The sequence below is a fragment of the Rattus rattus genome, chromosome 4 (assembly GCF_011064425.1).
Source record: "Rattus rattus isolate New Zealand chromosome 4, Rrattus_CSIRO_v1, whole genome shotgun sequence".
NCBI lineage: Eukaryota > Metazoa > Chordata > Mammalia > Rodentia > Muridae > Rattus > Rattus rattus.
This window is the reverse complement of record NC_046157.1, coordinates 40,147,787-40,170,553: the sequence shown is the minus strand read 5'-3', so window position 1 is coordinate 40,170,553 and position 22,767 is coordinate 40,147,787. Positions and strand designations below refer to the sequence as shown.

Sequence of the window (22,767 nt, the reverse complement as noted above, 5' to 3'; positions counted from 1 at the left end):
CTTCCGGCGGCTGCAGCGGAAACCCTTGGCTTCTCTCGGTCTCGTGCTGTGCGGGAAGGACCGTGTGTGCACACGCGGGTCTCCTAGTTCTGGTGTCCTGCTGTTCCGCCCCTCTGGGTATCTCCGGGCTTCTCTCTGTCCGTACTCTGATGTTGGGTAGACTCGCCGGCTTTCCAGGTTGTGGAACGTGTGCGCTAAAAACTACAGGCGAGAGGAAGCTGTGATGTAGAAGTCCTAAGTACTGCACTACCGGAAGCCGAAGCCGCGGTAACCAAAACGGTCTCCAGTATCGCGCTTTAAAGTGTAAGTTGTCGGGGACTGCAGAGATGGTTCGACGTGCTCTTGCAGAGGGTTTGACTATGGTTTTCAGCACCCACTTAGGACAGCTCACAAGACTACCTCTACTCTGGGCCAGGTGGTCCCCACGTCTTTGGTCTCTTCGGGCACCGGCATGCCAGCGCACACAATTATCCCCTTCACACACGCACACACAGAACTGTAAAATAAAACCTTTTTAGAAGTTAGTTGTTATAATGAGTGTGGTGCGGCAGCACTAGAATTCTAGGCCTCGGGAGGCGGAGGCCGGAAATCTGTCTGGAATTTGCCAGCCTGCGCTAAAGAGTGGAGAACCTATAAAATTATTTTTATTTTTAGGTTTTAATCTCTATGGAATTGTAAAAGTTCCTTTCTACTAGTTAGAAAGGCAAAACTCTATTATTTTTATGTTTTTTTTTCTTTTCTTTTTTTCGGAGCTGGGGACCGAACCCAGGGCCTTGCGCTTGCTAGGCAAGCACTCTACCACTGAGCTAAATCCCCAACCCCTATTTTTATGTTTTTTGTTTTGTTTTGTTTTTTGGAGACAGGGTCTCATGGGATGAAAGGCCTACAATCATGGCCCAAGATGATAATTTTGTAAAACTCAGGGCTTGAGGATTCTAAGTTAAATATTTCTCAAAGTTTTGAGATCAAGTTTTTGTTTGTTTTTGTTTCTTCTTTAACGTCTGAACGGTTTTGTTTTTTGAGACAGGACCTTACATTACCCTTGTCATAGAACCCAATATGCACACCAGGCTGGCCACGTTTAACTGTATAGGCACAGTCCTTATCTATCCTAATGGAATATAGTCTTTAGCTTCTAGTGGGGAAAACAAGCAAGTATTATCATGGGCACAGGGTGCTATGAAAAACTAATAGGACTGTTTGTTTTAAAGTGGGAGAAGAAGATGTGTAGCTGAAAAGGCAGGCAAGCAAAGAGTGATATTGCAAAAACCTGCTTAAACTGTTCAGTGAGCTTAGGTCTGAACAGAACACAAAGTTATGACTGTACTGGAGTGGGAAGGAGTGCATCTGCACGGAGCAGGGGCATGTCAGACAGGAAGCAAGAGATGGGTAGGGTTTTTCGGGAATTTTCTTTTTCCCTCACATTTTTCATAAGTTCACAAACTAAGCGTTTTCATTGTCTTGTGGAACATCCAGTTCTTCAAGATAAAACTACAGAGCATTTTATATATTTGTCCCGGATTTGTCCATTTTATAATATTATCTGCTAGAAAGTCCGAACTGAGACATTGTCTGTTTTAATTATCTGCTGCTTTGTATTTCTGTTTTGGAAGCACAAAGGTGTTTGTGTGGCAGCTCTTTAGGTTTGTTTGTTTCGTTTTTAAATCAGATGCCATCTTATGTAACTTTAATGCTTTTTGTCTCCATTGTTGCTTTCAATAAAGGATCTCAAGATTGGATGGTGTATTGAAGGAAATTATAGCATCTTGTTCTCAGCCCTATAATTGCCTTGTAACTTTGCTGTAATTGCATTGACTATCTAGGCCTGTGCCTACAACAAAGCCAAAAAGGGTATTTGAGTCAACCTTTTGTTTAAAAATATGTTGGAATTACTATATAAAATAAGGTGGAGCAGGATGTGGTGATGCATAGCTATAGGGCCAGTTATTTCCAAGGCTGAGCAGATCACTCAAATTGATGAGTCCGACACCATCCTGGTCAGCGTAACAAGACCCTTGTCCCACAAATTAAAAAAAAAAAAAAAAAATTGACCAGTAAGTGATCACAAGCTTAGGAGTTGAATTAGTGGTGTGCAGCGTCTAAGGTTTTCAAAGGTTTCCTTCCCTCTGTGCTTCAGAAATCAGTTGCTCAGTTGCCTTCTGCAGCCAATTAAGCCGACCAGGTTCCTTTCCTCATAGGAGTCTGGTGTGCAATGGTTGCAAACAGCATCCTCCTTGGTAGTGTATGCAGCCTGCTGTTGAATGTGCAGGTTGCCCAAAGGGACCTTGGAGACAGTTCTCAAGTGCATACTCGTGTCATTTCAATGCTATTTCCTACCTAGGCTCTACACACGCATTTGGGGTTTCTTTGGGAAATCCCAGGGCACAGTGGCCAGTGGCACATTGGTCATGTCTTCAGTGTATCCACACCAATCTGCAGAATGAGGAGTGTGACTGAGGCCCTGTCAGAGCCAACTTCAGCTTTCCTGACAGCCGGATCTACAGCCTAGAGAAATGGGGCTTCACCAAGTGTAATGTAGAGAAATTAAAGTCATGGTAGCTGACAAGGGGCTTGTCCCCGATGCTTTTGGATCAAAATATCCCCAATTGTGATGGCAGACCCAGTTTTCATAAGGGCTTCCGCTGTGCTGAGTCCTGTACCCCACCGACCATGTTCAGTAATAGATCTCACACCCAATCTGCCAGAGAGAGGGAGAAAACCAGTTGCATAGTTAAGTTCTAAAATCTTTAACTTAATTTAAATTTTCTTTTATAGGGTTCCTCACATTTCTTCAAAATGAATGTGACTGTTCGTTTCTTAAGACCTTTTGCCAGATGTCTGGTGCCATATACCTTCCATAGGACGAGAAGTAATTCATATTCAAGAGTTCTGCAGAGATATGTGTCTTCCAAAGTACCTTCTCTGCCCTGTCATAATAAGGACAGTACATCCCCTCCTGAGCAGCTAGAATTGGATGGGTGGAAAACTACAATGAAATCTAGCATTCAAGAAAATGGTGTTTCAGTGGTCTCCGACAAAGATGGAGACTCTCTGGCTGCAACCAGAGAGCTAATTGAGATGTGGAGATTGCTTGGCAAAGAAGTACCAGAACACATCACTGAAGAGGAGCTCAAAACCCTTATGGAATGTGCTTCTAAGTCAGCCAAAAAGAAATACTTAAGGTATTTGTATGGTAAGGAAACGATGAAAAAAGCTAAGCAAATGAAGAAGGAAATGAAAGCAGCAGCCAGGGAAGAAGCAAAAAGGGCCAGGTCGCTAGAGCCTAGCACGGGAGAGGAACAGCGGGACTTCATGTTTCTCCGACTCTGGGACCGACAGACCAACATCGCACTGGGCTGGAAGGGTGTCCAGGCCATGCAGTTTGGACAACCTTTGGTTTTTGACATGGCTTATGATAATTACATGAAGCCAATTGAACTGCAGAATACAGTTTCTCAACTTTTAGAAAGTGAAGGCTGGAACAGAAGGAATGTTGATCCTTTCCACATTTATTTCTGCAATCTTGAGGTAGATGGTGCTTACCATAGAGAGCTAGTTAAACGGTATGGAGAAAAATGGGACAAGTTGCTCTTAACAGCCACAGAAAAGTCTCCTGTCGATTTATTTCCAAAGGACAGTATTATATATTTAACTGCAGATTCTCCCAATGTTATGACTACCTTCAAGCATGATAAAATTTATATAATTGGATCATTTGTTGATAAAAATACACAGACAGGAACATCCTTAGCCAAGGCTAAACGGCAAAATCTAGCAACAGAATGCCTTCCACTAGATAAATATTTACAATGGGATGTTGGTAACAAAAACCTCACCTTAGATCAAATGATCCGAATTCTGCTCTGCCTGAAAAACACTGGTAACTGGGAAGAGGCTCTCAAGTTTGTTCCCAGGAGAAAGCACACTGGCTATTTAGAGGTTTCTGAGCATTCGCAGGAAGCTTTTAGGAAACAGAAGAAGACAAAGACTTTAAATTCGTTTCGAAAGGGCTCCTTAAATGTACGCATGTCGAAAAGGTGACCTAAGTGTGAAAGTAATAAGCAGGCTGGAAGTACGGTTAAAAGAATGTATTTCTTCCTAAATGGAACTCTCTCTTAAGGGCAGTCTTTCGAGACTGACAGTAGAGGTTTGCCTTTTTGTTGTTTGCTTTTTTAAGACAGGATTTCTCTGTAGCCTTGTCTGTACTGCAACAAGGCCAGACTAGGTGTAGGTATCAGCAAAAGTTTGGAAGTTTGTTGTTTTATTTGTTGTAAAAACAATCAGAAGTTTATAGATTAATCTAGAATTGAACATAATAAAAGTTACTAGCATTTTTTTTAAATCAATTCTTTGAATATCAGACTTTGTTGTCCTGTTTGGTTTGAGGGTTGATTGATTATGCCTCTGGGTAGCCTATGCCAGCTTCAACCCTAATTCTCTATTTCCCCTTCCCAAATGATGGGATCACAGGCATGTATCACCATGGCTTGCTCCGTTATACATTCTCTTTATCAATGTTAGGAACTTTTTCATGAGAAAATTTGAAGTTGTGATTATGAAATTAAAGCCTGTATACAACACTGGTCATGTTACAGGCACTAAGTTAAGGTATATTGCATAACACAATCTTGGTTGTCAAAAAAACTGGCTTTCCTTGGCATGTTAGGCAGTTTTCTAATACTGTGAAAATTGAGTTTGGAGGTAAAACCAACCAATTATTTAGGACAAAAATGTATCTGGACTGGGATGATGTCTCAGTGGTCTCTTGCAGAGAACTTAAATTCAGTTCCCAGCACCACTTTGGGTAGCTTGCAACCACCTGTAATTCTAGTTCGAGTGGATGTGACACCCTCTGGCCTCCAAGGGCACCCGTACGAAATGTAAACAACTCAGGCAGGCATATACCCACAAGACTACAAAAGCTGGAAAAAAAAAAAACTTAGTTAGTACACAGTACTTATTGTATGGATAGCATTTCTGGGAAATACTGTTTCTCCAGCCACGAGGTTTTAAAACATGTCTTAGAAGTTATTGTTTGAATAAAAATGATGTCCACAGATAGGTCCTTGGGGATTGGCACTGTTAAGTATGGCCTTGTTGGAGTTAAGTATGGCCTTGTTGGAGTACGTATGGTTTGTTAGAGGAAGTGCATCACTAGGAGGTTGGCTTTGAAGTTTCAGATCTCAAGCCACACAATGTGACTGTCTACTTGTGGATCCAGATATAGAGCTCTCAGCTCCTTCCCCAGCACTATATCTGCCTGCATGCCAACATGCTTCCTGCCATGACAATAACAGACTAACCCTTTGAAACTGTAAGCCAGCCCCAATAAAATGTTTTCCTTCATAAGAGTTGCTGTGCTCATGGTGTCACTTCACAGCACTAGAAACCCTAAGACTTTATTTACTTAATGTGTATTTGTATGAATGTAGTTGTGTGTGTGTGTGTGTGTGTGTGTACCCATGAGACCAGAAGAAAATATCCTTTGCTATAGTTACAGGTAAGTTGTAAGATGTCCAACATGGTTTATGGGAACTGAACCTGGATTCTGATGGCTCAGTCACGTTTCTGGTCCCAGTCATATGGGACTTTGGAGTCTTGCTGGGAATCAAGGCCTCAACAACACATTGGAGGCCAGCCAAGTTTACATGAGAAAACATCAATCTAGGGTGATATATAATGCCCCCCCCCCAAGAAAGAGTTTTCGCTTTGAGCTCACAGATATCCACCTGCCTCTGCCTCCCAAGTGCTGGTATTAATGGCACAAGAAATGTGAGAATCTTAAATGATATCCTGTAAGCCATATAGGAGAAATGGTGAACTAAACAAGAATTAAATACTATATGGGCCAGAGATATGGCTGAGCCTCAGCAGTTAAGAGCACTGACTGCTCTTCCAGAGGTCCTGAGTTCAAATCCCAGCAACTACATGGTGGCATGATGATCTGATGCCTCTTCTGATGTTTCTGAAGACAGGGACAGTGTACTTACATATATAAAATAAGTAATTTTAAATTAATAAATACTACTATATGACAGTTTCCTGGTTACTTGCATATCATTGTGTGCTAAATAGAACTTCAAAGTCCCTGCCAAACAACAGTACTACTATTAAGGTACATAGTCCCCATCCTCTACTTGAAGCTTACGTTACTCATTCACAAATACTAAACAGCTTTTATGTAGGTAACCTCCAATACAAGGTGCTATGAAACATGGCTGCTTTTTAGTTTTAATTTTTTGTGTGCATATATATGTAGTTAAGCTGTCTTAGTTATTTTGAAGTGTTTTCACTATGTAGCCCAACCTGCTTTCAAAATCACCCTGCCTCTACCTCCTGGGTGTGGGATTAAAGGCATGGGCCACCATCCCTGGTGCCACTTTAAGTTTTGAAACAGTGTATGGTTGAACCTGGAGTTGGCTGATTAGGCTGGACTGGCTGGCCAGCAAAGCCCAAGGGTCCTGTCTCAGCCTCTCCCGTACTAGGATTATAGGCATCTCAGCTTTATGTGAATGCCGGGGATCCAAACTCTGATCCTGAGATAACAGAATGATTCAATATAGCACCTACATTACCAACATCCACTTTTCTGTTCTGTTTTAGTTAGGCCCTCATGTAGCTCAGGCTGGCTTTGAAGTATCTGTGTAGCTGATACTTCAAATGGATAATATCTTTATCTTATGATCACCTGTTGAAGAGATACTAGTATTGTTTATTTAGATACAGGGTCTCATGCACTCCAGGCTGATCCTCCACTTCCCAGGTACTGGAATTAGACATATGTACCACTACTTCATTTATGCAGTTTTGCATGTTAGGCAAGCACTTGGCCAATTGAGGTACACACCCACAGTCCACTGATAATTTAGAATTAAAAGGTCTGTGGACAGCAACTCTCAGTGTTGCTTGGAGGACAGTTTAAACTACATTCTCTAAACACTGATTGTATATTACAGGCTAGTAATTGACCAAATTTGGGCAGAGGGCTGAGTAAGTATAAAGAAAAAGAAGAAATAGATGAGGCTGTAGCTTACTTAATACGTGGATTTCATTCGACAATAAATGAATCTACTAAAGGTTTCTAGGAGAGCCAGGACTTAATTATTTCCAACCTAAAAGAGAAGTAGCCTGCAGTGGTTACTGTTAAGTAAAAGACACATGCATGTGTTAGCAAAGTGGCAGGGAAAGCAACAAGACAACTCTTGTTCTATTCGTTGTTACTGTGTAAGTAAGGAGACAAGACTGGCACTAGCTTTTATGGTAAAACTCTCACAGGATACTTTTACCTTAAAAGAATGGGATGATTTTAATCCGGAAGACAGTTATGGGACTGGTATCAAGAAAATTCCTTGAAAAATACCAAGAAGTGAATAACTTCTTGTTCACAGCCATTCTTAACATTGGAGCTGGGCTGGGGCATATATTAAACGTGGAGAAGGGATGAATAGAATAGAGATACAAGGCCGATCGATCTCCAAATTGCAGTAGGCCAAACTACTCTTTTCCCTTGGAAGGACAGCTCCTGCCCTCAAGAGTGTAGCGGTGGTTTGGTTTTGTTTTTTGTTTTTACGAGTGTGAATATATGCAAGTGAGTGTGAACTCTTACAGACTTCTAGAGGGTGTCGGATTTCCCGGAACTGGAATTACAATCAGCTGTAGACTACCCAACTGGGATTTGAACTTCCGTCCTCTGGAAGAGCAGTAAGCGCCTTTGACCGCCATGTATAACTGTTTCTGATTTTAATAACGTTTGCTTGCTTGCTACAATTCTCACGCTGAAGTTTTCACGAATGCAAAAATCGCGGAAATTTTTCCGTCACAATTTCCGTACGTGATCGTCCATAAATTGCGTTTCGGTGTCATTACACAAATGAAAATGATAATTTCACATTGGATTGTACTGGAGATTAAACGATAGTGCATGAATGGTGTCAACACTAGACGGCGTCCGATAACTGCTGAAGTTTCTCCGTAAGAACACAGCTCCATCCCATAGAATGAAGGGCCAGCCGCGACCACCCCTGAGCATGTAAAAACCTGGGATTCCACCAACTGTTTCACCGTCATTAAGTTCTTACTAACCCGGACGTACCATCCCACGTCTCAGCCCCCGAGGCCGTCACCCCACACCCGGTTCACGCCGGCAGCAAGCCAATGACGTCACTTCCGCTTCTGGATCCGGTTCCAGGACCGCTCTAGGCTGCATCCTCGCTGGCCCGCCCGAAGCTTTGTGGTTGCTGGGCGGGGCCGTGACGTTCTTGCCCGGACTGCAAGGGGGAGGCCGCGGCGGGGAAGATGGCGGACGGGAAGGCGGGAGAGGAGAAGCCCGAGAAGCCGCAGCGAGCCGGAGCCGCCGGAGGTGAAAACAACCCCAGCGTCGCGGGCTGCGGGGGCTACTCCGGCCTTTCTTGGGGTTTCCCGGGGTGGGGGGGCTTTACGGCATCTCAGGAACGGGCGGAGCTGGCGCTCGCCCGGCCAGGGGCTGGGCCCTGGTGAGTACCGGGCACGCCCGGTGTGGCCCGCGGGGGATCGAGGTCCGTATCGTCTCCTCAGAGAGCCCGCCAGTTACCACCGGGCCTTGAGAAGGGAGGTGGGAGACGGAGCTTGGGCTGGGAGCCCAAACAGCAGAGAGCTCAGGGCCCGCCGCGCACTCAGGCCCCCATGCGAGCGCCGAGCCGCCGCCGCGGGCACTGGCCGCATGCCGGCTTTCCGAAGGCGCCGGCCTCTCGGTTACACGTAATTAGCTTTGATGCTCTCATTTCGCTGAGGAGGTGGAAGACCCCAGCCCACTCTTTGCTGTATATTCAGACATAACATTTTATAAACCCTGCGATGGCGTAAGTCGAGACGATGCAGGGAGGAAAGGTGATCTGGCTCAAGCAGCAAAAGCTTGAAATTAGGGTTTGATTCGCTTTCTTTACAGTATTCTTCCTAGGCTGCTAACAGCAGAGTCTATGTCAGATAATAAGGTGGCAGGTGCGATCTTCCTGTAATTTGTCGCGAAACTAAACTCAGAGCATAGCTATCTTTTCATTCCTCCTACCCCCGTAATTTTTGATGGTGTGCATAAAGGGAAAGAAATACGTAGTCTCTTTTCTCCTACGCCCTTTTGTCATAAGGATAATTAACACACGTGAGCGGATAATAAATAATGTCTTGTTTAGAATGTTTTAGCCTTTCACTGTTCTAGCTTTCTTCGGTCTTGTCCCTGAGATACTTAAATGCGAGAACATGTAGACCCAGTATCGCGTAAAGGCAAAAGGTGGCTCTACCAAGTTTGTTAATTGCCCCAAACCCCCGCCCCATCCTGAGTACTGGGATTACAGGCCATGGCCACTTTGTCAGGTCTCTTCCTCATTTTGTTTTTTAAATTAGTAAAATAGCAAATGAAAGTATTTTAATTCTTACTTTAGACCTCGTCCATTAGGGTTAAAAGTAGTTTGAGGAAGACCTATAGCCTAAAGTGTCTTGGGTGGCCTTGAATTTAAGCTCCTTTTGACTTGACTGAGAAAATTGTTCTACAGCACTGCTAAAATGTACCTTAAGTGTCCAAATCCGTGTGTAATGTGCTCGCCACCCTTTCAGTTGAGGGACATTCTGTCCTGTGAATAATATTTCCATTTTAACAGTGTTAGGGGTTGTGTAGGTTATTTTATGCTGGTAACTCAAAATAGCAGTCCTTTCTACATAATTTGCCTCATTTCGCATAGCTCACTTTAATGTCAGGCATAGTGGGATTGTGCAGAGGATTCATAACTGAAACATTTCACCCATAGATAGAATTGAATTGATGAGCCTGAGGCAAGTATTCAGCTCTCTTGGAAAACTTTGTGTAGCGTTGGCAGTTTTTCTTCTGTGACACAGCCCACAGTGTTGGAAATATGAGTAGTTTTCCTACCCATTTAATCTTGTTATGGATGCTAGAGAGAGAGCCCAAGGCCTGGTTTATGTTGAGGATGAACCTCTCTCCTGTGCTGTTTTAGTAAATATACTATCCCCATGTTAAACTTAACATGTTCTCTACTGGAGAGCCGTCTTGAACCACCTTTCTCTTCAGTCTACTTGGGGAGACTTTGTAGATATTTTTTGGTTAAGGTTATGTAGCTCTTTAACTTGAGTAGAAATTTAGAGAGACAAGCAACTTAATGTGTAATCATAGCTATTTCAAGCCATCAGTGGTTATGCCAAGAGCTACTTCAATGATGTGTATACTTCCTGTGTCAAAACAGCTCATGGACTACCTGTCCTGTCAGAGAGCTACTTGAGTCCTTGCTTTGTTTTGTTTTGTTTTTTGTTTTGTTTTGTTTTGGTGTTTGGTTTTTTTGGTTTGGTTTTCCTCCAGATAAGCTACCAGAGTGCACATGGCTCATGAATGGTACCTTTGTGGAATTGTCTCATCTTAGCTAATCAGTGAAAAAGAAAAACTGTAGTATGTATGGTTTAATTGATATTAACTTACATAATTTGTTTACTTAGAATGAATACAAAGTAGACAGAAGTCTTCACTAAAATATTCTCTCATCTAAAAGCTAGCAATTTGTGTAATGATGACTTACAAACTGAAAGGGCTGAGGCTGGAGAGATGGCTCAGTGGTTAAGAGCAGCGAATGCCCTTCCAGAGGACCTGGGTTCAATTTTCAGCACCTATATGGTAGCTTACAACTATCTGTAACTTCAAGATCTGACACGTCCATACAAACATGCATGCAGGCAAACAACATTACATATAAAATAAAAATAATTTTTTACAAAAAACAAAAGGGATTTTCTCATTTAAGAATGCTTGTTCATTTATTCATTATAATTCACACTACTAAAGATATTCACAGTATTAATCAGTAGTCATTCAACATTTGTTTTCCATAGTTTTAAAATACAAAATGTCTTCATAAACTAAGTGCTGAATTCCAGCAGTTGGGATGCGGGGAGCAGGAGTATCCCTCTGGAGTTCAAAGTAGAGGTTTGAAGTACTTTGAACCAAATTAATTACATAGTGAATTTCAGACCAGTCAGGGTTACACAGTGATACTCAGTCTCACAAAACAAACACAAACAAAATGTCTCAATAAATTGAAAGTAGAGATCCTTGATTAAATGTTCCAAATGCTAAATTAGTTTGCCTTTAAAGAACATTTTGTACTTATGAATTAAATGTTAATATTCAATGATAGACTTCAACACTCATATTTGTTTGAGATAATTTTCTAATGATCCATGTTTAGAATTACAAATATTTTAATAGCAATCAGTAGTAAAAAATATATTTGTCTGCTGTTTTCCCATTTTAGTCCATTGTTTTATTTGCTTTTTTCCTAAATGCTTTGTGTGTGTTTTGCTACATAATTGCTAAGAGAGTTGTATGAAGACAAAGCGGCCAACCTATGTGTCACATTGAACCTGTGTATACTAAGAAATGAGAGTCTATACTGTGTTCACCTTCTTCACTCCCTGCTCTCCATATCCAAACAGAAGATGCTATCTATATACATTCCTGAAATTATTTTATTAAAGATTGCTTAAAATTATTTTGTTGTTTTTGAGACAGGATTTCACTGTGTGATTTTGGTAATCTGGAACTCAGGGAAATCCTCCTGCCCCTGCCTCTCAAGGGCTGGGATTAAAGGCACACAGAATTATTTTTAATCACATGTCTGTGTGTGAGTGTGTGCACATGAACACAGGTGCGCAGGAAGGCCTGAGAGTTGGATCTCCCAGAGCTGCAGTTACAGGAATTGTGAGCTGCCTTGTGTGGGTACTGGGGCTCTAACTGGGATCCTCTGGAAGATGAGTAAAAGTTCTCTTCCTGCTGAGCCATCTGCTGACAAATTTTTTTATGTCTTCATACAAGAGTACAGAATACAATGGTTGATGCCAGTTCCTGCTTAAATATACTTGATTAAGATTGCAAATAAAATGCACAGGTCCGAGTCTAGTCCAAGCTGTCTAGCATGTCCTTTCGTTCACGGTGGCCTCAGACTAGGCTCCTGACTCGTCACGTGAATGCTGGGATTACAAGTCTAGGCCCACTACCAATTTAAGAAATTCTGTTTTAAATTGGGTTCTCAGTTACTGGAGAGTAGTCGTTCATTCTTTCAATTCAGATCCTCTTACATATAAGTAAACGAATGGCGCCTCAGGAAACTACTCAACTTCCACCTTTGCCTCTTGCAAACCCCCAAACTGGAGCTCTAATCCAAAGAAAGTAGTTTATTTATTTATTTTTAATTTATTTACTTTATTTATAGATGGTTGTGAGCCACCATGTGGTTGCTGGGAATTGAACTCAGGACCTCTGGAAGAGCAGTCTTCTTAACCGCTGAGCCATCTCTCCAGCCCTGAAAGTAGTTTATTTAATCTGTACCAAATCAGATAGTCTATTCAAAGTGCTTGTCGAAATAGCATGGTGATACAAGCCCATGTACCCTGGACATGGAACAAGATGTGTGCAAGTTACAGTAATGCCTGGCCGTGGGCAGTATGGCTAGAAATGTAGCTGGAAATGAGAAAGCTACGTGGGCAAATAGGTCACTTACAGTACTTAATAGTTTGTACAAGGCTCTGTGTTCAGTCCTCCGTGCCACAAAGTACTAATTAACCTAAAGATGTGTCATTAGCAAACTGCATGAATCTAGATGTGTAGTCTTGAGGTTTTGATTCGTTTACTTGTCAGTTGCCGTGTTTGCCCTCCAGTCTAGCTTTGCCCCATTTTGTTACTGAACTTGCCAAGGCAGTCACTTAGAGCATGATCCGTTTCTCCACCAGTACGTTTGAGTCTCAGAATGGATCCTGTAGGGTAGAGCTGGAGAGAAAAAAGACTGACCAGTCTGCTCGGCCTTTCTTTCTTTTTTTTTTTTTTAAATACAAATACACTGTAGCTGTTTTCAGACACACCAGAAGAGGGCATCAGATCTCATGGTTGTGAGCCACCATGTGGTTGCTAGGGTTTGAACTCAGGACCTCTAGAAGAGCAGTCAGTGCTCTTAACTGTTGAGCCATCTCTCCAGCCCCTTTTCGGTCTTTCTAATATGTTCTTAAATAGTCTTATTTATGAACAAGCCTAAGATACTCAAGACATGAAGTTATTATTGACTTAAACACATACAAGCAAAATTGTTGAAGACATCTTGATTTCTACATCTGTATATATCTCTGTACTTTCTTGATTCATGAGAAAATATGTAAGTGAAAGTCTGACTTTGAATAACTCTTATAGGTAGCTTAGAGCAGGTGTTAGACCAGCTTTCAGAATAGGGTTAACTCACAAGAGATTACCTTGAAGTTTTTTCAACTCCATAGGTTATGTAAGGTGTAGCTTGAGTAACATCACTTATGAACATAATTTAGCTAGGGATTGACTAGCCAGAGGTGTAGCTCAGTGTAGAAAGCTTGTCTTGTATAAGCAAAGCCCTGGGTATTCGGTATGAAGGAGGGAAGAAAAGGCTGTAGACTGATTTCACAGTGTAGTTTAGCCAACAATGGACATGTGCATGACTAGATGTTTTGTATGATTAGGACTACATTACTGAGAGTATTATAATTTATTAGCCAGAGGTTTTGTATTGCCACATGATTATGTACAAGTTAGTTTATATAAAATAATTTGTTGGTCTCAATTTCTGAACATCAAAAATTCCACAAATGTAACCAAGATTAATGTATAATTAATAAGGTAATGTTTAGCTGACGGGTTTTTAACTCTCTGTGAACTCTGTGTTTATAATTTTAAATTGCTCTGTATTTTATGCTAGTTAATTCATGGGAGCCTCTTGTACTGCCACACAATCTCAGTTCCTGCTGTACACTCTAACAAGCAGTGAAGAGACTGTTGGGTCAGTAGGTGACAGCTGCAGAGGTATCTTCCTTGTAAAGATGCTTTGTGAGGTTGCTGCTCCCATCAATCTGCTCAGTAAAAATAGCTCATCTTGGTAAGTTGTTTCGACTTCACCAGGACCTGAAGAAGAAGCAGAAAAACCTGTGAAAACTAAGACTGTTTCTTCCAGTAATGGAGGGGAAAGTTCCAGTCGCAGCGCTGAAAAGCGATCAGCTGAAGACGAAGCTGCAGACCTCCCAACAAAGCCTACAAAGATGTCCAAGTTTGGATTTGCCATAGGTAGTCAGACAGCAAGGAAAGCATCCGCCATCTCCATTAGACTCGGAGCAAGTGTGAGTTGTTCTATGTGTGCTTTTGTAATGGTCCTTAAAGATTGGCTTCATCAGTCTGCTTTTCTGTGTGTGTGTGTGTGTGCGCTCGCATGAGTGTGCGCTCGCGTGCGTGTGAGTGTGTAAAGGTAAACTGCTGTAACTGGCTATGAACTTGTAAGTCGAAGAGTAATGAATACATTAGGAAAGGCCTATGAATTCTATCAGTTGATTGTAAAGAATGCATGATTTATAAAGTAATCACTTAGAACCTTTTTTTTATTTTTAAGATTTATTATGTATACAGTGTTCTCCCTGCATGTATGCCTGTTGGTCAGAAGAGAGCACTAGATCTCATTACAGATGGTTGTGAGCCCCCATGTGGGTGCTGGGAATTTAATTCAGGACCTCTGGGAGAACAGTCAGTGCGTTTAACCTCTGAGCCATCTCTCCAGCCCAGAACCTTTCTTAATTGAACAAAATCTTTGAAAAATACTTGGGAATTTTAAAATACCTTTTACTGCTAGTATATTAAGTTATAATTTGTATTGTGCTGTAGCTCTGCTATAGAATATATGTTTAGCATTCGAGAGGCCTTGGAGAGGACCTAGCATTATGTACCTCCAAATCATAGTAATAACTATAAATCAGCTCTTTGTAACCTAAAGGATTAATGCAGTAAATTAATCCTAGTTAGGGTTATCTGATTATCTATCTATGGTTTTTTAAAGTTTTTTAATTCGTAAAGGTCAGATGGAAATGGTTTTATTTATGCCGTAGATGTTTATTTCGGAGATTTTTTTAAATGTAAAATTTTCATTTTCATATTCTCTCTAGAGTCTGAGCTTTTTTCTAAAGAATAAGAGCAGCCATTTCTCAGACCCCCAGATCCCACCTGGAGTCTTTTCCCCCTCTTTAAAAAGAAAATCTGAGTCGAAACAAAAAATTTAATGATATTTTTATTTCATTAACATTTTTCTCTATATCCTCTGGTTCTTGATGTGTAATGTTTAAAAATCACGTAGACCTAACTGCATAAATAGATTTCTTAAAAATATTTTTATTTACTCTTTTAACAGTTTAAACATACACTGTATGTTTATACAGTATCTTGATCATATCCTATTTAGCTTTTTTAAACATTAAACATACACTCATATAATTCTAATCTGCTTGGGCATACTCCTGAGTCCAGTTCCTTCTTTTTCTAAATAATTGATGGGATTTAATAATTGTTAAGTGGTTGAGTTAGGTTCAGAAAAGCCTCTTCAGTTAAAAATCAAAGTGAGGCTTTGGAACCAAATCCTTCAGGACCGCATGTATAACAAGGAGCGTCAGGACTAAAGTCCATCGGCATCTTAGGAACATCACTAGTTTGAAAAAGATGTAAAGGCTGTGAATGGCGGTATCCTCTCTCCTTCAGTGTTGGGAACTGAAGCCAAGGACTTGTTATAAATGCTAGACAGTCTCTCTGTCACTGAGCTCCATAGCCCTATGCTGTGGAGAAAGACTCGGCATATGCTAATTCTAGTGGTTGTTCCAGTGGGTGGTACTAAGGGTGAGAAAAGAAGGTAGTGGGTTAGTATCATGGACAGAGGGAGAAAAATAAGAGTGTTCAATAAGGATCTGAGCAAGAGACGCTTGTAAGACAAAGGAAAGGTTTTCAAGCTTGAGTACTTAAAAACATTAATCACTGGTGACCCTGGGGTGTGTTGCAGTGGAAGGGACAGTGAGAAGTACAGAGATTGACCAGGAAGGAGAAAGGAAGCTGATTGCAGGCCAAGGTAGAAAGGAACTGGAAGACTACGTCAGTGGGATGCTCCCTGCGTTCTAAAGGCACTGTGGTCCATGCAGCACACTGTGGGCAGATAGCATTTCTAGTCATTCATCTCTTCTATGCGCACCCCTTAGCTTAACTGGTAGTAAACTTCAAATCCTAAGGAGAGATTTTTTATAGAGAAAAGCTATTGGCTATATGAAATTAATAAAGTAAAACGATCCTGCTGGTAACTCTTATTTTCAAAGGTATAATGGATTTGCCCAAAATACTGAGTTCCTTACTGTGGAAGCTTATAAAAACATAAAATTGGGTAAAATTGAACCTTGTAAGAGCAATTATTATTTTAATAAACAAGGCTATATAAGTTTTATTTGTGATAATTCTGTTAAATGTTTCTTCTTCAGAAGCCTAAGGAAACAGTTCCAACTCTTGCTCCAAAAACTCTTTCAGTAGCAGCAGCTTTCAATGAAGATGAAGATGTAAGCTGACGCCGATTTTATTTTATTCTTAAAGACTGTGTGTGTGGAAGGCATGTGTGCCATGGTGTGCAGGTGGGAGCCGGGACAACCTTGGGAGGCAGCTCTTTCCTTCCGTCTGGGGTGCAGGAAGTGTCTCAGGGCTGACAAACAGGCTTTCACGGCAAGCTGTCTATGTACCAGCCATCAGCTAGCCCTTAGTTTTACTTCCAGTCCTGTTAAGAAGACAATAGCAGGTAGTGCAGAAGACCAGAGCCTGATTCCTGATACGCACACCAGGTGGCTCTCAAACACTTCCAAGTCCACCTCCAAGAGATCCAGGTCCTTTGGCTTGCACAGGCACCTACACACACATGCAAAGACCAACACAACACACATTTGTACCTACACACATAATTAAAAGTAAACTTTAAAAGAGAAAAAGAAATTTAATAGAAAATTAGAGTTTGTACTGATGGTAGTTAAATCGATAATAGTAAAATAGTATTGGTAAAATTTCTTTGTAATGCTCAAGAAAATTGGATTTCTTCTTTTGTGGTGCTAGGTACTGAGCATAGTGCCTTGTAAATGCCAGGCCACTGTTGTACCGCTGAGGTACATACCCAAAACTAAAAACTTAATGTGTTTATTGATACAAATGTATTTTTATAAAAACTGCTGATTTTATAGAAAATTTCAAGAAACTTGAGTCAAGTCAAATGCTTATAATACATACTAGGAATTATATGAGTCAGTAATGCATATGCCACCATGCCTGGCTCAATGAATTTCCTTTTGAACATTTGTGGGTATGTATGTGTGTGCACATCTTGTTACACATGTTCGTTCAAATATAGAGAGGTCAGAAAACAACTTGTGGAGTTAGTTCGTCAACTCTGTGGGTCCCTCAGATTGAATATAGGCTGGCTGGCTGGTGGCAAGCACCTTTACCCACTGAGGTATGTCCCCAGCCCCTCACTCTTGACCTTTAGTATTGCTGCTTTCAATAACTGTACAGTTAGTCTTGAGGGATGACCTTGTGCTTGCTACAAAAAGCAGCTGTGCAGTGCTGCATGTGCATCTGTAGCAGGAATAGCAGTGCAAGTAAGTGGCTCCACTAGACTTCCTCTCCTGAGTGTCAGCGTGAGCTCCGAGGGTCTGCTCTGCTGTCTGTCCCAGTCCTCTTGTGCCCCTTATAGTGTCCACATCCTACCACACTCAGGATCATGAGTGCAATTTCCCATGGTCTCACACATCTCAAACTGACTGGCCTGGAGCGGGCTATGTAGCTAAGGATAAGGATGGCTGTCATTTCAGACCCTCTGCCTCCACCTCACGCATTGGGATCACAAATATGCACCACTAGATCAGTGTCATTTCTTTCTTTGTGTTTTGAGTCAGGGTTTTTCTGTGTGGCTCTGGCTGTCCTAGAACTCTCTCTCTGTAGACCAGGCTAGCCTCAAACTCACATAGATCCTCCTGCTTCTGCCCTCCAAATGTTGGGACTAAAGGTGCTATACCGCCTTGCCTGGCCATACCCAGTTTTACGTGGTGTGGAGGACCAAGCCTTGCTAGAGCGTTGTGTATGTTAGGCAAGCTGGGGTTAAAGGTGTGGGACACTGCATCTGACCATTTTGTCTGTCTTGTCTTTGAAGCAGGGACTCTAATAGTTGAGGGTTACTCACTAGGTAGCTGAGAACAGTCTTGAACTTCTGATGTTCCTACCATTCTTCCATACCCAACTGAGGGAACTGGGATATACAAGTCCAGAAGGAAATGATAACATAGAAAGTAGGCAAAGTATGTATGGGAGCTGTTGTCACCTATAACATAGTAGCGCTTCATGTGTGATGTGGTAACATGGCAGTTGTCTCTTCTCATGTGCTCCTTTGCAGTGTCTGTTAGTTCATCTCTGCAAATGGAGAATTACACCTGATTACACACAGCCTTAGGCTAGAGCTCTGTTGCTCAAAGCTGTACACCACGATTCACTGTCTTACCTTAATCTTCAGGAAATTTGTTTGTTTGTTTTAAGAGTGAGTCTACTCTGTGTCTGTAGCTGACCGGGAACTCACAAAAATCTACCAGCTTCTGCCTTCACCTCGTGCGTACTAACACCTGACCCTTTTAATTTTGTTTGCCTTTTGCTTTATTCTTTGTTACGGCTTTAAAATATTTTTAGTAAAAGAGGCTGGAGAGATGGCACAGTGGGTAAGGATTCTTTCTCTTCTCCTTGGACCTTAATGTTCTAGCACCCGTGTCTGGCAGCTGTGACTGTGGCTTCTGTCCTCTCAGGGCACCTCTACCTACCTCAACCCCATACCCCCACATACACAATTTAAATTTTTGTGTTATGAATATATATTGTGACATTTTCTTGAACCATTTACTCATAGATGTGTAGGCAGAATCCATGTCTTGCCAGTGTGAAAAGTGCCAGCGAACATGAAGTTCATATGTCTCTTTGACTAATTAGCATATGAGAGTTACTTTTCTCTTAATCCTACCAAATATAGCTCTGACTTAAGTGTGTGTGTGCATGCTCTGAGGGCAGGTGCCTATGCACGTGTGCATATATGTATGAAGGCCAGAGCTCAGTATCGGGTGTCTTTTCAGCTAGTCTCCACCTTGTTCTTTCCCTTCCCCTTCCCTCTCCTCCCTTTTTTAAGACGGGGCCCTGTTAGCGTGAACTTGATGATTCAGTTAGACAGGCTGGCCAGCAGGCCCTAGGATCCTTCTTCTCCACCTCCCAGGCGCCACAACTATAGGCAGCCTCCACTATAGCTAGCATAGTTGGAGATTGGATTCAAGTCCCCGTGCTTATTGACTGAGCCCCCTCAACCCCAAGATTAAAACAGAGTAATTGTTAAAGTTCACTGCCTTACTCCTTTTATGGCATTAAAACATTTAAAACAAAATTAGCCTTAGTAACCAAGTGAATTAATAATTTAAATGCATTCATTTCCACTTCCGTGTTGTGCAGAGTGAGCCGGAAGAAATGCCTCCAGAAGCGAAGATGAGGATGAAGAACATTGGAAGGTGCGTGCTTTCATGGTTATTACCGCGCTGTAGGGAGAGCAAGGGGAGGAGACAGTAAACGTTCACACCAATCCATACTGCCCATGAGCCCACAAAGAATTAAAATCTAACAATCTACCCACGATCCCGAAGTCTGTAGTCCCAGCAGCTCTGCCTGTCACTACTAGAACTTAAGTAGATCTGACACTGTCACCAGTCCAGATGAAGTGTGCACACACACACGTTTTCATTATATTTATTTTTGAGACAGTCTCACTGTGCAACCCTGGCTGTCCTAGAGCTTGCTCTGTGGACTAGGCCGGATTTGGCCTCGAAGAGATCCACCTACCTCTACCTCAGAGTACTGGGTTTAAAGGTGTGCACCATCCTGCGTACACATCTGCAGCAACAAAACATTGACACTGTACGTTTCTCTTTTCCATATCTCTGGATTTTTGTTTCATTTTTACAAATGCTCACGATAAACCACCAAATTAGTTTTTAACCTTACTTGTGGGTTTTAGGTCACTTCTTTTGCAACAGATTTTCTGTTTGCTGTGGTGCTGGGAACTGAACCCACGATCTGGTATTCTGGATAAGAATTCCACAACGGAGATCATTCCTCCAGCTCTCGGTAGTAGTTTCAGAGCTGACTCTTACTGTATGTTGTCGTCCCTCATCTGTGCTGAGGACTACACTCATTATGGAGTGTAGGTTAGTCCTGGAGCTCTTGGTTAGGGTGCGCTTGTCCCTAGCTCTCCGCAGCCCTGCAAAGGAACACCATGGTGGGCCTGGTGCATGCCTATGGTCCTCACATTCAGAAGGAAGAGGCAGGTGGAGCTCTGCATTCCAAGTCAGCCTGACTAACAAAGACACCATCTGGGAACGTCAGGATACTATAAACCCAGGCTTTCCTTTCTGCTCTTTCCTCACTGCACACATACTGAAATGAGGCCTTAACCCTTTATAGAAAGGCATTTAAGAGATCTCTGTAGGGGCTTCTGCTGCTCAGCCCGTATTTATAATGTGTGCTAAGCCAATGTATATTAATACGTTTAAAATTGACCACAACAATAATTTGAATAAATTGAATTTCTTTTAACACAGGGACACACCAACATCAGCCGGACCAAACTCCTTTAATAAAGGAAAGCATGGCTTTTCCGATAACCAGAAGCTGTGGGAGCGAAATATCAAATCTCATCTTGGAAATGTCCACGACCAAGACAATTAAGAGAAGTGTTCTGAGATTGGGGTGTGGGCGGGTGCATTAGAAGGAGCAGTCAGTCTCCTTTTTGTAAAGAATGGTGTAAGACTAGCTTTGGAGCCGTTTTTCTTTCTTCTTTTTTCTTTTCCTTTTTTCTTTTTTTTTTTAAGATTGAGTGGTACACTAATAAATGAGAGTTTGCAATTAGAGGTAATTTATGTTTTATATACAGATTTCAAGACATTTGCTAATTTTGTAGTTTCACATGATTAGTTTCCAAGGGTTACAGATAATAAAGAAATCAGAAGTGGTACCTTTCTAAGAATTGCATATTTTTTTAGACACAACTATTAGCACATTAAGAGGGAAGCCAAAAGTTATTGCCTACTTCAAAGTGAAAGCAGTTCCTCTCCTGACTTCTCCCCACATTACCTGACTGTCTGTCTGGCTCCCTGGAACAGCCTTACCAGAGGGAATTGGATTGAGAAGACAATGTTACTGGACTATTGACTGAAAGTAAATTTAGATACAATTAAAATAAACCTTTTCCTATGGGCATTTCACCTTGTTCTGGGCCATTATATGCTAGTACTGCTTCGCTATCAGTACAGACGCTTTGCTCTTTAAAAACTTTTTTCGTTAAAAATTCTTATATGAAGTATTGAGTATTATAACTAGCCCACTTTAATGGAGGTTGTCTCCCTTCAGGATTCTTCAAAGGACACTATTTGCTACCAAAGTGAATCAGTATTTGAATGTGCTTCTCTTGGTTTCTATTCTAGTTCCTATAATCATTTCCACCAGAACTTGAGGCAAGACATAAGGAAGTGTTTCTTTTAAAGTACAAACCGCTGAAAACATCAGTGTGCGCACTGCTTAAGTATTTGGCTGGCTTTTATTTTTTAAAAGGTTTAATACCAAAAGAGGAAAAGGGTATAACGTGGTGTGAAGACAGGTGAGGCAGCTCACCTGTGACTTTTGAAGCATTTAAGTTACTGACTTACTAGATCCAGTTTTGAACTGAATTCACACGATTTCTTATTTGTACAACTCCGTGGTTTATTTTAAGTATATACATACTGAGCAGTGGTTTCAAAAGCACATTTAGTGACTGAAATGGGACAGAAATGCTTCTTCAGACACACTTTCATTGTGAGTCTCTCATCGCATATGCTCTTAGATTTCTGTATTTAGGGTGTTTGTTTTGTATTTTTTGTATTGTATATGGGCTTTTTAAACGTGACAGTTAATACATCTTTAATAGTCACAGACTAAAGAAATGATAAGATGTCCTTGAAAATGACAATGTTAAGTTTGGAGGCAGCTTGGGTGAGTTTCATGGGTGGTGATGATTCACTAGGCAATTTTTACTGTAATGACTTCCGAGAAGCAGCCTGTGGGTGTACCTAACACGTTCACTACATTGAGGCCACTTAGTAAGCCCGAGTACACGATGGGAATGTACATTAGCACTATTAGTTCATACATGATTTAAGTATATCAAGATACATACATTTACCTTTTACGTCTGCAAACTGTCCTGTGGCCATTTTACTGTTTGTTGAAATAACACCTCTCCTACATGTTCTTTACTTGACTGGAAGAACAGTTAACCTGAGGTCAAGATGGAGAGACGACTAAGCTGAGTGTCTTTACTAAAATTACAATAAATTTTGTCAAACTTGGTGGCAGTCTATTTTATTTTTTACTGTGCCTTTGAAAAAACACTTTAAAAATTATTCTGTGTATATGACGTGCTGGCGAGGTCATTGAACATTGTGAAAATACCACCATTTAGAAGCCTGTTCCCGGAACCTCTTATATATTGCTTACTAGACAGTCATAGAAGAAGTGTGTTAGCATTATCTGTTAATCTACCTTACACTGGTAGGCAGATACTCGCATTCCATTTACAGTGCTCTAATATACTCTGTCCGAGAGGAACTATATTGTCAGCTCCTGAGTTCTCTAATTACTCTTCCTTTTCCCATGTATTTATTGTGAGTGCCCATGCATATGGACACTGTACACATGTAGGTCAGAGCACAGTCTGAGGGATTCTGGTTTGTTTGTTTGTTTACTCTCCATACACTGCATCTGAACTATGTTTCCCCTCCCTCCACTCCTAGTGCCTCCCTCACACCCCCCTCTTCCTCAGCTCTACTCCT

The 22,767-nt window shown here is 41.5% G+C and overlaps 2 protein-coding genes and 1 non-coding gene across 6 annotated transcripts; all 3 read left to right on the top strand.

Moving 5' to 3' along the window:
- On the top strand, positions 1 to 4,346 carry Trmt10c (tRNA methyltransferase 10C, mitochondrial RNase P subunit). The gene is made up of 3 exons (XM_032900298.1): positions 1 to 303; positions 2,776 to 4,093; positions 4,126 to 4,346. Exon 2 carries the CDS (start codon positions 2,797 to 2,799, stop codon positions 4,039 to 4,041), a length of 1,245 nt encoding a protein of 414 aa, XP_032756189.1. The 5' UTR covers positions 1 to 303; positions 2,776 to 2,796; the 3' UTR covers positions 4,042 to 4,093; positions 4,126 to 4,346.
- LOC116899811 lies at positions 2,160 to 2,297 on the top strand. The gene has a single exon (XR_004387812.1). It is a non-coding gene; the product is annotated as a small nucleolar RNA SNORA70 (small nucleolar RNA).
- A 3,901-nt stretch (positions 4,347 to 8,247) lies between the features above and the next one.
- On the top strand, positions 8,248 to 22,285 carry Pcnp (PEST proteolytic signal containing nuclear protein). 4 transcript variants are annotated; one of them, XM_032900300.1, is made up of 6 exons: positions 8,270 to 8,359; positions 13,749 to 13,925; positions 14,001 to 14,163; positions 16,327 to 16,398; positions 19,358 to 19,413; positions 20,500 to 22,285. In XM_032900300.1, exons 2-6 carry the CDS (start codon positions 13,756 to 13,758, stop codon positions 20,624 to 20,626), a joined length of 588 nt encoding a protein of 195 aa, XP_032756191.1. In that variant the 5' UTR covers positions 8,270 to 8,359; positions 13,749 to 13,755; the 3' UTR covers positions 20,627 to 22,285. The 4 variants fall into 4 exon arrangements, with proteins under 4 accessions (XP_032756193.1, XP_032756192.1, XP_032756191.1 ...); XM_032900299.1 differs by having other exon boundaries at positions 16,324 to 16,398; XM_032900302.1 differs by lacking the exon at positions 13,749 to 13,925 and having other exon boundaries at positions 8,248 to 8,359; positions 13,949 to 14,163.
- The last annotated feature ends 482 nt before the right edge of the window (positions 22,286 to 22,767 follow it).